Here is a 13,557-nt window from a genome sequence, read left to right as displayed (position 1 = left end):
TTTTCAGTACTGAAACTATTTGTGTTCTAAAGAAAAAAATGTAAATAATGGAAAACACTGTTGTGGCATTTGCTCTTTTAAACAAATCTGGTTTTAATTGCAGCTTGGTTTTGTGGGATTAAAAAGTTGATGCAGAATTCTAGGTTCATAGAAATGAACAACAGGCACCTGTTAGGAGGGATGGATATTAATTCTTGCAAGAAATCACCAGAAGCAAAATTCTGTCTGTGTGGCAACACCGTTTGTGAAAGGGAGAGGAGGAGGGAGCAAGCCAGCCTGCACTCCTGACACAAACACCTCAAACTTGAGCATTTTGTTCCTGGGAAACACTTCTGCCTGGACTTCTGCTCTCTGACAGGATGTCATGGTTCAGTGATGCATTTTGTGTCTCCTTACAAGTTAGTGAATCAATGACAGACTTACTTTCTCAGAAATTGAACTGATGCATCCTGTGATAACTTAAACCTTGCCAAAGCGCTTCTGTCCACCTTTGTGTGTGACATCCTCTTTCAAAGCAGAGGGCCACGGGTGAGCTTTGCATGCACTGAAGGCTGACTAAAGCCAAAGTGTCCAGAAATTATAGCAGGGCTGGTTCATGACCATGTTTATGTGCTGGATGGACTGTGCACTGACCTCTGTGTGCATGGGTGAACTTCTGACCCTGCTTCTGTAATGGCAGGGCTTGTGCTGGCTCCCATGGGGTGAGGATTTTGCCCAGTGCTAAGCTGGAACAGCTAAAGTAAGCAAAAATGTTGCTCACTGAAGGAATAAGCAAGCTCAGAAGAAGTCACAAGAGCTTTCTTGCATATTCTTTAACAAAGTGACTGGAACATGGCCACAGCCTGGTCATAGCCTGTTACAAGGACTTCTGAAAGCTGGTGGTCACCAGGGCAGGCTGTGGGCTAGGGGTGGCTCAGGTTTCCTGTTCCTTTGGCTTCTTTGCTGCTTTAACTAGCTGCCACTGCCACTCTTCTCAACTCCTTTGTCATCTAAGGTCAATGACAATGCAGTTTGAGGTCCTGCTAGTCCCATCCATGAACAAATGCTAGTTTCTTCTGCAAATGAGAAAATAAGCCATCCCCTCCTGCATTTTCCTCTCAGCTGGATTATGTGGGGCTCTGGCAAATGTGATGGAGAACTTCATAGCAGGCCTCTGTAAATATGTTTTCCAAGTAATTTGCCCAAAAGGGCATTGACCAAATATTGCAAGCAATCTGTTCCTTTGCAATGACAACTGCAGAGGTGCAGTATATGACAGTGGCCTGCCAGAGCTGTTTTATTAAATTTGGTAATCTAAAATTCATAGGTGAGTTTGACCTTGAATCTGCATTTGTTGATCCAGTCTTCACTGAGAGATATCTAAATTAATTTTTTTTTAAAAGCATCAGGAATTTTTTTTCTCACTTTGAGCAGCAGCTTTGAGAGACTTTACCAAGGGCTGCTCAGAAAGGCTCACAGCTGTAGGAATAAGGGTGTCCTGTTTTATTTTCCTGCCTTGTGGATGCTGAACAACATCTGTCTGTCTGCAGTTTTTGATGTGTTTTTCCAACTTGGAAGCCTTACCTGGAGACTGTTGACATCCTGAACACAGAGAGCTGCCATAGCTCCACTTTCAGCTTTCTATCCCAGTAGTAATACCTGTGCTTGTCAGTTTTAAGCAAAAGCTGTCCTTTTTTCTCTGTTTGCTGTAACACCCTGGAACTGATCCCATCATCCTTGAGTTTCATGGAAGCATCTGTATAAAAAGTTCAGCAAGATCAAGGTCTGTGCCCCATGTAATCAGTGGTAGAAACTGCTTGCTCTTCTAGCAGCGTGAGTTTGAATAAGGGTTGGGTAAATGGCCATTAGCTTAAAATGTCCTACTGTTAGTCATTTGTCATAGCCTCCATGTTCAGAACTGCATTTAATAATCCAGCCTCCATTCTGCTTCTGCTTTAATCTTTACTCAGAAATGGAAGCCTCTTCTGATAACTTGGAAATTACAAAAATATTACAGCCATTTTTTATTATTCTCTCCCTTTTGGGAAAGAGGGAAGTAGCTGACACATTTGGACTATGGCCTTGAAGATAAAGGTGAGCTCATTAGTAAGTTGGAACCTCAAAGGCACTTCCTGAAAGGCAGCATCTTCTGAGGCTGCTGGAATTGCTCACGAGTGAAGTGAGAAGAGGAAGATAAGAGGTTGATTGTAGCCAGTTGTTTGGAGTATATAGAGGCCATGCAGTTGTACAGCTGCACATTTCAGCAAATAATCATTTCCTTGATATATGATCATGATTAAATACAAACATAATGACTCCCACAAAACAATTGAGTCTCTTTCCTACAATCTCTCCCTGTTGTCTCTGTGATGTTGAATGACAATCAAGCATCGAAAGAAATCCATTTATGCCCTTCAGAGTAGACTCATTGTAGTGTTGTGGTCCACAGATTTTTGTTTAATTATCTCACATGAAAAAACTTTGTGGTCTTTTACAGGCTTAGGCTGGAAAGGGAAAAGGAGGGAAGGTGAGAGTGAAGGCACGTTTTGCCTTGCAGAATTGCCTTTTACTTATGAGAAGTAAGGCTGATGCTATCACCCACTTTCTAATCAAATTTGACAGGAGCATTTTGTTAAGCCACTTTCTCTGAGTGGGAATTCTGATGAATACAGCTCTCATCTCCGGTTTCCAAGTATTACTTTACACTGTTCCCAGGCATTGTTTGCCTTACTGGATGAATTATTATAGTATGTCAGAGAAGCAGATGATTCACGGCCTCATTTTATAAACTGAGAGCCCAAGGCACAGCAGTTTGACTTGCAGAGCTGCAGGGCAGTGAATGGAGCCCATGTTACCCACCCAACATATTGATGGTTTGGTAAAAGGTTTGCTAGTGTGGCCTCAGTATTTCTGTTTGGGAAATCACAGCTGCTGGAGGATGTCCTGATTTTCTTCCAGGGACCTGCTTATGAGTAGAGATGGACAGTGCATTTGGTGTGTTCCTGACACACTTCTCTGCCAGATGCTCTTTTTGCCACCACATCTGGGGCTTGGCAGCACTGAAAAAGAAGTTATCATCTCCACTGCATCTGTCTGCCTGGCTCATGGTTCCTTGAGTCAGTAGGCAATTGGTCACTTATGGAGCAGGTTTTGAAAAGATAAACCTTAAATTAATTTGGAAGGTGAAGCAGGTGTTGTGTGACTGTGGCATTGCCCAGTGCAATAACCTTGTTCCTAGACTTTGATTGCTCAGGTGCACAGCCAGTACCAGGACTTGCACACACATTAATGCTGCTTGTAGGGCCCATCCCTGTGTGCAGAGTGCACATCTTGGCTGCCTGCTCTGGCTGTGAGTGAACTACTCATCAAACTGTAATTTATATAAAGCATAGATGAGTCTTATTCACTCCAGCTGATATTGGATAAAAGAAACAAATCCAAATTGCCATCCCTTGTTACATTTGGATATTTTCAAACCACTGCAGTGGTATAAAATGGTTCCCTCTGCCAGTTTGTGTAGCCAGCTGATCCCAGACCTTTGGAGGCAGGAGCATCAGTGCAGTTCTGCTGTGGGAACCAGCCCTACAACAGCCTGCTGAAAGCTGAGATGAGCCCTTTGCACTGTGGGTGTTCCTGGAAGAACAGCTGAATGCATTGGTGATGGCCATGGTCCTCCAGCTCAATAAATCAAGGGGTGGTGAGAGGCTTGTATTTAATTTTTTTTTTTTTACTTTCTCGGGAAGCATTTGTATCCTTGACAGTTAATATAATTGAGAACAAGGAAGTAAAGCTCTTTTTAACTCCAGTGCTGTTAGAGTCAGTCATTGAGGAGGAGTGGTGGGATTCAGGTGTGGGACAAGATGGGCTGGCACTGTCCTTTGTTCAGTCTGGTGACCCTTGCCAGCCCTGACCCACTCCCTGGGTCCCTGCTGACCAAGCAGAGCTGGCTCAGCTCTCCCAAACTTCTTAACAGCCCCCCTCATTCTTCTTCCCAAGCAGAATCCTCAACCCATCTTCAGCAGCACCTTGTTTCCAGAATTGACATCAAAGATTTTTCAAAACCATTTCTTTTCCTTTCACCTTCACTTCATTAGAGTAGTTTTCATTCACAGAATAAAATTAACACCTCATTGTTTGATGTTCTTGTAAACACTTATGGATAACATGAAGTTTCAAAAGGTGGGAAGAACCAGTAGCCCACTCATCACCAACCAGTTGTGTTTGGTTTTTTTCCATGGAAAAACCTCCTTATTCCAGGCTTAATTTATTTTGTTGTATGTTTTGTTGGTTTTGGTTTTTTTTAACTCTGAACTTTGTTTTGCTGTTCTGACATTGCCCATCCAGCTGTACATGTGTTGAGGGGATATATTTATACTTTGGTTGATTGTGTTTCAGTTAAAATTCTGTTACCTTGGAATTTAATGTTAATAATAACTGACCCTTGTTTCCTAGTCTCCCCAAACACACAGTTTCCTTTTTATTGTTATGATACGACCCTTCTTTTTTTCATATAACAGACTTAGGGAAGCAGTGTCACTTAACCATTGATGGTCCTTAATATTCCAATATTCAGTGAGTTCTCAACCTTAAAAACCTACCTATTGCTTAAACTCAGTGCTGGTAGCCAAGGAAATTTTTGGTTCATTTCGTCTTCTCTGCCATTGCAGTTGTGTACCACATTAGCCTCTGAAATAAAATTACTTTTATTTGGCAGTGGATCCAGAGAAAAATGCCCATGGTTTGGGACAGAAATCCACTCTTTGTGTATACTGTCCCCTTTCTCCACTTGCTTTCTCTCTGATACACCTCTCCCCATCTTTGCTTTTTTGAGTTTCTGGAGTTGCTTTTTTGAGTTTCTGGAGTCTGTTTCAGCTTGTGCAAGTGCAGCATCACTGGAAGAGCTGGGTATAGATCCAGCCTGGAGTCTGTGTGCTTTTCCCACCTGTGTGCAACGAGGCTACAGCTCTTTGATGTTACCAAATAATATTATTTCAAAAGCTCATTATAAAAACATGATTAATCAGGCAAGTGACAAAGGACTTTGTGTTTATCTTTTTGAACAATACCAAAGAGCCACAATTTGTTCCAGTTATTTAGTGTCTTTGTTCCAGAGCCATTTTGTGGGCACAGAATTTAATTCTGCAAGAATGCAGGAAGATGGTGACTTGATTCCATGTTTAAAAAATTCAAAATTATCAAAAATGTTGAAGTTTCTCAGGAAGATTTTTGTTTAACTTGAGCAATACTGTTTTTAAGGCCTAGCAAAGATTTTGCTCCATGATACAAGTCTAAGGTTATTTTAATAATAAAATAAGACTTCTAAATAGATGCTGATACATTCACTATTCCAGAGGGTACTACAGCTGGGAAACAGTTCGTTAGAAGGCTGATGTTTGTATTCTGAAATAGTAGATTTGACGTGCAAATGGGAACTAAGCAAGTACCAAAACTGGCACTAACCAAAACAAAGTTCTGTGGAGATGGAATGGGCTGCTCGGGGCCGGTGTGGCCGGTGGCAGAGGGGAGGGAAGGGCTGTGCTGGGAGCAGGGAAGGGATGAGCTGGGGGCAGGGAAGGCTCTGTTGGGAGCGGAGAAAGCTCGGCAGGAGCAGGGAAGGGCTGTGTCGGGAGCAGGGAAGGCTGTGCTGGGAGCAGGGAAGGGCTGTGCTGGGCTGTGCTGGGAGCAGGGAAGGCTGTGCTGGGAGCAGGGAAGGCTGTGCTGGGAACAGGGAAGGGCTGTGCTGGGCTGTGCTGGGAGCAGGGAAGGCTGTGCTGGGCTCTGTCGGGAGCAGGGAAGGGCTGTGCTGGGCTCTCTCGGGAGCAGGGAAGGCTGTGCTGGGAACAGGGAAGGGCTGTGCTGGGCTGTGCTGGGCTCTGTCGGGAGCAGGGAAGGCTGTGCTGGGAGCAGGGAAGGGCTGTGCTGGGCTGTGCTGGGAGCAGGGAAGGCTGTGCTGGGAACAGGGAAGGGCTGTGCTGGGCTGTGCTGGGCTCTGTCGGGAGCAGGGAAGGCTCGGCGGGAGCGGGCGGAGCCCTCGGCCCGCGGGGTTTGGTCCCGCCCGGCGGCCAAGGGCGCCACCTGCTGGCCATGCCGGGATCGCGGCGGGGCCCGGGCCGGGCTCTGCGGCCGCCGAACCCCTCTGAGGCGCCGGGTCTAAAGAATCCGGGGACGGGAAAATTGCATCGAATCCCCTAGGTCTATTTCTAAAATGTGGAAATAATTTGTTCACAGATGCCCACTCCCTTGACAGCTGTGCTACTTGGGTTTTGACATCTCAAACCCTTTTCTTTCAAGTCTTGTGCTGCAGGGTTGAGGCTCATGGCACAGAAGGGGCCTGGAAGATCTGTGTTTTAATTGTGTTTGGTTGCTTGGTTCTGGTCTCTAGGTGAACAGGAATTAATCTCTTCCAGGGGTGGCAGATACCACTGAGATCTGCCCTGTTAATAGCCTAGTTGATTATACACATATTATTAATCTGTTTTACAATTGCTCTGGAAGACTTGGCACCCCCCTCCTGGTTGTTATGCCTCTACACCACAGGCAGGAATCTCATCAGGGGTCTCACCTGCCTTTTGGTTTTTGTTTTTCAGGTGGTACCAGAGAGATTGGGTCTGCTCTCACCAGGATGTGTATGAGGCACAGAAGTATAGAGTCCAAACTCAGGCAGTTCTCAAGGTGAGTGGCTCCATACCTGGCCCAGCACTGGAGGTTCCTCTTTCATGTGCTGCTGGGGAGCATCTAAAGCTGTTCGTCAGCATTGGCTTCTCAAATGACCTCTGCCCATGTCCCTGAGAGCAGCAATTGTTTTCTCCCTGCAGCACATTAGGTGCTGTGAACATGCTGGGTTTCACTGCACATTTACGGGGCTGGGCCAGTTCACCTCAAATCACCTCTGAATGCTGCAGATTCCCACTGTCAGTCCTGGTTGCTCAGTGCTGAGCAGGCGGCTGCTGATGTGACCAACTGACCTGCCTTTGTGTCAGGACTTTAGGCTTTGTCACTGGGTTTTAAACAAGCAGCAGCAGCAAGTGTTGTGCTGCTTCCTCAGCTTACTGCAGAGCCCAGATAGCTTATGGCCAAGAGAAAAACCTTCAGCAGAGCAGTATAGGAAATGCAAATTCTCTCATCCTGTTTTTGCAGTTGAATTTAGACTGCAGAGGTAATGTGAGAGCAGTAACTCATGTGCAACCTGGGCTGTACAAAAACAACCTACTTCAGTAGTTAGTAGTAGTTTGCATATGTGCCTTTTTTAACCAGACTTAAAAATGATGCATGACCATAGGTGAACAAAAATGATATTTCACCATTTACCTGATGACCTGCTATGTTTTTCCCTTTTTCCCCAATCATTGAAAGTGTTCAAAGCCAGGTTGGATGGTATAAGCAGCCTGGTCTAGTGGAAAGTGTCCTTGACCATGGCAGGGTGGTTGGAACCAGATGACCTTTGAGGTCCCTTCCAATCCAAGACATTCTATGATTATGCTGTGATTACTTTAAAATAAAGTTATTTATGAAATTGGCCATGAGGAGACAATTTTAGTTTCCAGTTACCACAGTTAGCTGTTTAAATGGTTTGATCCCAGTCTCATTAATTAGTGGAACATTACTAGTGCTGGACTCCACCAGTGTGAGGTGAGGCACATCAGTGGGCAAGATATTGTTCTTTTGTACAGCTGCTCTGTCTTCTTGTGTATATACATATGCTATTTCAGTTTATAATCTCCATGGCTGCATGAACCTTTCTGGTCTCCTGAGTTTCCATTTGAATTGTGTGACAGCTGAGTAGGATCTGTTTACTCTGAACTGTTTCGGGTCACTCCTCTGCTTTATTCTCTGTTCCTCTCTGTCTGGAGCTTTTGTAATTCTGGTTATCTTGTGATGTGGATTTTTGATTTTTTTTTTAATCTATTTTTTTCTTTTGCTTTCTCTAGTGTAAACATTTTTATGTTCTGATATTTACATTGTGACACTGGTAGCTGTCACAGCAAAAAGTAAAAATACTCCAGTATTGACCTTGGCTCTCTCTGTAAGAATAAGGGCATCTGCAGGATTTGATTGCTCTTTGTGTTTTTTCAACAAAATTAGTGCTTTAATTGACTGTCTGATAAACCCACTTCAAGAACAGATGGAAGAGTGGAAGAAAGTGGCCAATCAGCTGGATAAAGACCATGCAAAAGGTAGTTACAGAGGAAGAATTCTTTAATAGGAGTAAGATTGTAATATCAGTTTTGCTTCCTCTTTTCATGTTTGTACTGGAGAACTGAATGACATGCTTAAATATGTATAGCAGTTTTTCTCTTCTGAAACACTCCTCTCCCAAAGTGCCTAACAAAAATTTAACCCTTGCTGTATGCATTTTGAAGGTTTAGTTTGCTGGACCCCGGGGGTGGGTTGTTTTCCTAGACTGATAAGCAGTAATTGGGTTTTACTCTGTTAGCCCACTCTCCCTGTATGAGCTGAGGATTGGAGATGCCACATGTATCCCTGCAAAGCTCTGGGGTGTTGTTAAAAGCAGCTTGTAAGATCATGTTATGCCTCAGCCAGAGCATCCCCAGAGAGTGCGCAGCCCTGTAGAGCACTGAGCATTGTTATTTTGTACCTGATGCCATACAGAGAGTGCTCCTGTGGAGCAGGAGAGCTCTGCTGTGGGACATGGGGTGCCCTGGGCTGCAGGGCTGATGATGGCTCCAGAGGCTTTCCAGGGGGACTGAGCTGCAGGCAGCCAAGTCTTGCACAGCAAGCACACGTTGGTAGATGCCTTTGTACTGGGAATGCTGGCCCTCTAACACAGGTGCTGAAAGCAGGTTGCAGTTCACCACTGACTGACCCTTGAAAATTTTAGACTTTTGTTATGTCTGAAAGAAGCAGCAGCACCATGAAAACTGATAGGAGGGAGTGGGCTTGACCTCCAAAAGAGGATTTCCTTATGGGGTCAAAGAGAAGCAGTTGAATCAGCAGCTCTTGAAAAACTTCCTGCCTTGTGCTGCAGAGTGCTAAGCATGTAGTGAGCAGGAGAGAGGAATTACATGGGGTCATTGCCAGTAGGGGTGACCCAGGCCAAAGTGGCAGTGAGATTTAGAGTTTAGTGGGCAGACTTGGGTGTTGGGAGTGCATCTGGCCTCAGTACAGTTCTTGTGCCTGCCATGAATCTGCTTCTGTTTTTCCATCTACAGAAGAGTACTAACACTGATCTCCTTTGTTAAAGTGTACGTGTACATGTATATACATGCATACGTGCCTTGTATCTTCTTTTTTTTTTTAAGTATCAGTTTTCATATGTGGTACCTTTAGTGTTCCTGCACTAGAGGTTGAATATTTTGTTCTGGGATTTTAATCCTCCTGGAATGTACAGCTCATCTGAAAATGAGGACAAGTGCAGTATGCTCCACTTCACCAGAAGGAGCTGGCAATGTGACCCTTCCTTGGGCAGAGTTATAGCAACCTCTTCCTCTGCCTGACTCTCATGCTGGAGAGGGATCACAGGATATTCTCTGCCTTGCCATTTCTGGATTGCTGTTTTTTGCACACAGATGTTTCGAGAAACCTGTCATCTCTGTTTTCCATTCCTGAGAGTGGATGAAATGAAAAGCACTCTAATTTTGTACTGTGTTCTCAGTTGTTATTTCTGTAAAGGCTTTGTTTATTTGCAAAAGATTTTGGTATGTGAATGTGCTCACACCCTAACATGTTACATTAAGCCAAATGTATAGGCTTTACAAAATGTGAGTTCTAAGCTGCTTTGTTTAATGGTAGCTGTTCTCAAAAAGTTTGTAGTCTAATGTCTTTAAATGTAGCCTTTTCTGTGAAAAACATTCATTTTGGCATTGATTATATTGATAATAGAGATTGTGTGTGTTTTTTAGAATACAAAAAAGCCCGCCAAGAGATCAAAAAGAAGTCATCTGATACACTGAAGCTACAGAAGAAAGCAAAGAAAGGTAACTTGCTTCCTACTGTTCTGTTTACAGCCTTCTGAGCTGTGCTCATTGACAGAGATTGAACAGTGATGGAACTTTTTACTGTAATAATCCTGCCCCTCTAATGTATTCCTGGTACCTACTTGGGTACCAGGATACAATTACTGTGTGTCATTTAAATCATGTTCTGAAGCTGCTGTCTAATGTTCTTATACAAAAGCCTTAAAACTGTTTATGCAAAGTCAATCATGTTTTAAAATAGATCCCTTACTGCTAACTTTTTCTTTTTAGGAACACTGACACTCTTAACATGACTTGGGCAGATACCTGTAAAATTTTCTAGACTCTTTTGGAATCATATAAAAAAAGCCATTATGTAAATGTTCCCTAACTATTAATGTTTCTCGCTGTTCTTCCTTTCTGGCACTTTTCCTCTTTTTTCTTTTTTTTTTAGCAGCCTGTAATCTCCTAAACCTTACTTTATTGATCAGACTGAGACAGTGGCATGGGTTGTTTTTGGGGGGGAAGGGCTCTTGGCAGTCACAGAAAACTAAAGATGAGTGAGAAGAAAAAGGGAATTTTCCTGAAAGACAGTTTGTCTTTTTAGCAGCTGTAGCTCATGTTGCTCTCCCACCTTCACCTTGTCATAGGGGTTTCATCACTGTTTTGATGGAAACATGCAGCACTGCTAGCTGCAGCACTGCCATCACTAAGGGTTTTACTTGGCCAAGTGCAAACCACCAGGCTTTGGAACAATACAGGGAGCTTGTACAGAAGACTTCCTGGTTCCCTTTCCTGGTTCCCTTTCCTGCACTGGGCTCTTCCCAGCTGGGTCAGAAGTGTGCTTTGAGCAGCTCTCAGTCTGCAGGTTGAAACTTGTCCTTCCCCTCCTGCTGAAAAACTGTGAAACCAGGGACAAGTAAAATAAATGCAGGGGGTGGGGAGTTTCTTGAAATTTTGAAATTGTGTTTTACCCAGAACAGGTAAGCTGTCTCTAGCTGTCCTTCCATATAGGTGAATCAATAATCACACTGGTGGAAAGCCAGGTGACTGGAAAACTGCTCTTGAATGTTAGCTGATTTTAGATAAGAGATGAGGAAAGGAGAGATGAAAGCCACCAAGAGGGAGCTTAGCTCAGTAGGTTCTGTGTGTCTGTCAGTTAGTTCAGTGTCCTAAATCAGATGGTGACTGTTACCATTTGAGATAAGACTTTTTGTGATAAGATTTATTTTTTGGATAATGTGTAAACATGTTTCTCATTTTGTGTGATGAAATGTCTGATTGTAGACCAACAGCTTTATAGAGTTTGTGGTATTCCTTCCATGTCTTCTCCTGTCTCTCCCCTATCTTTTCTAGTCTTATTTCTTCTTGTCTTTGTGTGATAGAAACAACCCATCAGTGCATGGTAGGTAAGCACTGACAAAAACATAAAAGCATGGAATCGTTTGGGTGGATGTCTGGGATCTGGGAGGAGGGAGCCACTTTTTGAATCTGTTTCTATGGATTGACAGCTGTCTGGCTCCATCTCCCCTTTATCCTGCTTCTGAGTGTTCAATAAATCATCCTGCAATATTGAAGGAGGAGACATCATCTTCTGTGAAGTGTGAAGAGGAAAGAGAAGTACTTAAAAGCTGCTGGAAAAAAACCCCACTGTTCTCATGCTGCAGATGCTACCTGCATCTGTTAGCAGTGGTTAAAGCAAGCAGGCTTGGTCCTTGGATTTTCTGCTTTCATATCCCCCTCCTCAAATGTGAGCCAAGTCTCATGATGAGAGTCAGGAAACTGGTGTTTTGTGCTCATTCAGGATTGAACATCTTTTAGTGAGGAGTGGAACAGGCCTCATTTTGCCATTGTTGTAGCAGCCATGATGTGATTGAAATTTTGTTTTCTTTTTTTTAATCCAATTCTCTTGCTTAATTTTGCCGTTATGATGTTCTTTTGGAGATGTGGTGAAGGGTGCTGTATTTCTGTGCTGTCCCTCTGGGAGCTGCTGTCAGACTCATGGTGTTTGCTCCAGAGCACAAAACCACAGGGAGTCAGGGGATGTTTGAGTGCATGGGGCAGGTGGAAGAGCTGAGGGCTCACAGGCAGCCAGTACAGGGAAAAGCAGGAGCTGCAATATTTCTGAGGAGCTGAGAGTTGTTCTCATGGCCCCTGGGAAGAGGAGGCCTTGGCTCCTAAGGCTGTGAATATGAATACCCAAAGCTGTTGGCCTCAGCAGGAGTAGAGAGGGGATGGGAGGAAGTTCTCTCTGCCTTCCTGCAAGTTATCAACAACGCTTAAGTTAGAAGAAAAAAACAGGAGTAGATGCCTTTTCTCCTCTTTGTTGTTTTGGTCCCTATCTTGAAGAAATAAAGCTTTGGTCTGAGTGCAGTGTCAAATGTTGTTGTGAAAATGTTTTTGTATGTACCCATCTTGACAGACCTGTTCAGTGTCCTGTGTGGTGAAGTATGTTGCTCTTGCATCTACCAAGGGATAAAAAAAATCAAGAAGGGGTTTATTTTGTAACATGATAAAGCTGCAGAAGTGATTCTGCTTTAGGACACAAATGTGATTTGAACTATGGAAAAACTGTGCTGGAGGCATGAATGTCTTCCCATGTCTTCAACTCTCCTGTTTCTCTGTTTTACAGACTTTTTTTGTTCTGTTCTTCCTCAATCAGGACCTGTCCCTTTGATTTTTCTGTAAAGTTACTGACTCACCTATGGGAAATCTAAAACAAGCAATTCATTCCCTTCCTAGCACTTGTAAGAATACTTTTGAATTAACTTTATGATCACCTGTGGGCAAGCAGGATGTGTGCTGAATTCTGGATTTGCTTCAACACCGTGCATGCTACTGTAAAGGTCCTTCAAGCTTATTCTGCTGTTTCCCATCTGACCTTATGGGAAAGTGTTTTCCTTCTGCTTTGGGCAGCTCCATGTGGAAGAGCTCACATATAAGCCTCTCCTTTCCTTGTTCCCATCCTGGCAGTGGTGGCCCCCAGCCCTGATGTGTCAGGCTGCAGGGCTCTGTCACAGCTGATGCTGCACAGCAGCTCCCTTGCTCCTTCTCTGCATCCCAAGGACGTTCAGGAAGGAGGATCATGGGCTGTGGGGCTTGTCCTGGTGGGAGTGCTGCAGGTTGGGTTCCCTGCCTTAGCTCTGGGGGTTGAATCCACAGGGGTTTGCCTGTTCCATGGCTTCTGTGGGGTCTCTTTGTTCCTGTTCCACATGGCCAAGGTCAGAGTTCAGGCTGGGCGTTTAAGATCACATGTTAGAAATTATGTTTGCAGAGTAAGTGTGTTCATTGCAATAAGGGTGTTTCCAAAGCTTGAAGTGATGGGGAAAACACTAAGCTTTCCAAAGAAAACAAAAGGAAGTTCAGGGTCCTTTCTGGAAGTTTGTTAGGTTATTTTTAGTAAAGTGACACAACTGTGAAATGAAAGTCTTGCATTTCAAAAGACCTCACAGAGAAAATTTTCACCCTATTTGTTGTCTTTAACTATTAAAAAAAATCCACATGAAGCTAAATCTATGTAGTCTTAAATAGGATGCTGGTGCACCTCCCAGATCCATGCAGTCCCTGAGGGTTTCATGGGGATCTTCAAGGTTCTTCTTCAAGGCCTCCTTGCACCCTTGTTCCCATGGGGAACAGGCCCCTAGGGCTTGTTGCCCACCCCAGC

General features: G+C 43.9%; 1 protein-coding gene across 14 annotated transcripts in view; it reads left to right on the top strand.

The window, feature by feature from the left end:
* Positions 1–13,557, top strand: part of MTSS1 (MTSS I-BAR domain containing 1) — a 125,286-nt gene that overhangs the window by 84,172 nt on the left and 27,557 nt on the right. For all 14 annotated transcript variants that reach the window (XM_066566323.1, XM_066566260.1, XM_066566290.1 and 11 more), the window contains exons 4-6: positions 6,567–6,651; positions 8,062–8,153; positions 9,840–9,914. In XM_066566323.1, the coding sequence (XP_066422420.1) occupies positions 6,567–6,651; positions 8,062–8,153; positions 9,840–9,914 (252 nt within the window). The remainder of the gene's footprint in view (positions 1–6,566; positions 6,652–8,061; positions 8,154–9,839; positions 9,915–13,557) is intronic.

Source organism: Molothrus aeneus, chromosome 1 (assembly GCF_037042795.1).
Source record: "Molothrus aeneus isolate 106 chromosome 1, BPBGC_Maene_1.0, whole genome shotgun sequence".
NCBI classification, from domain to species: Eukaryota; Metazoa; Chordata; class Aves; order Passeriformes; family Icteridae; genus Molothrus; species Molothrus aeneus.
Note: the sequence above shows the minus strand (reverse complement) of the source record. Positions and strands in the feature narration are given on the sequence as shown.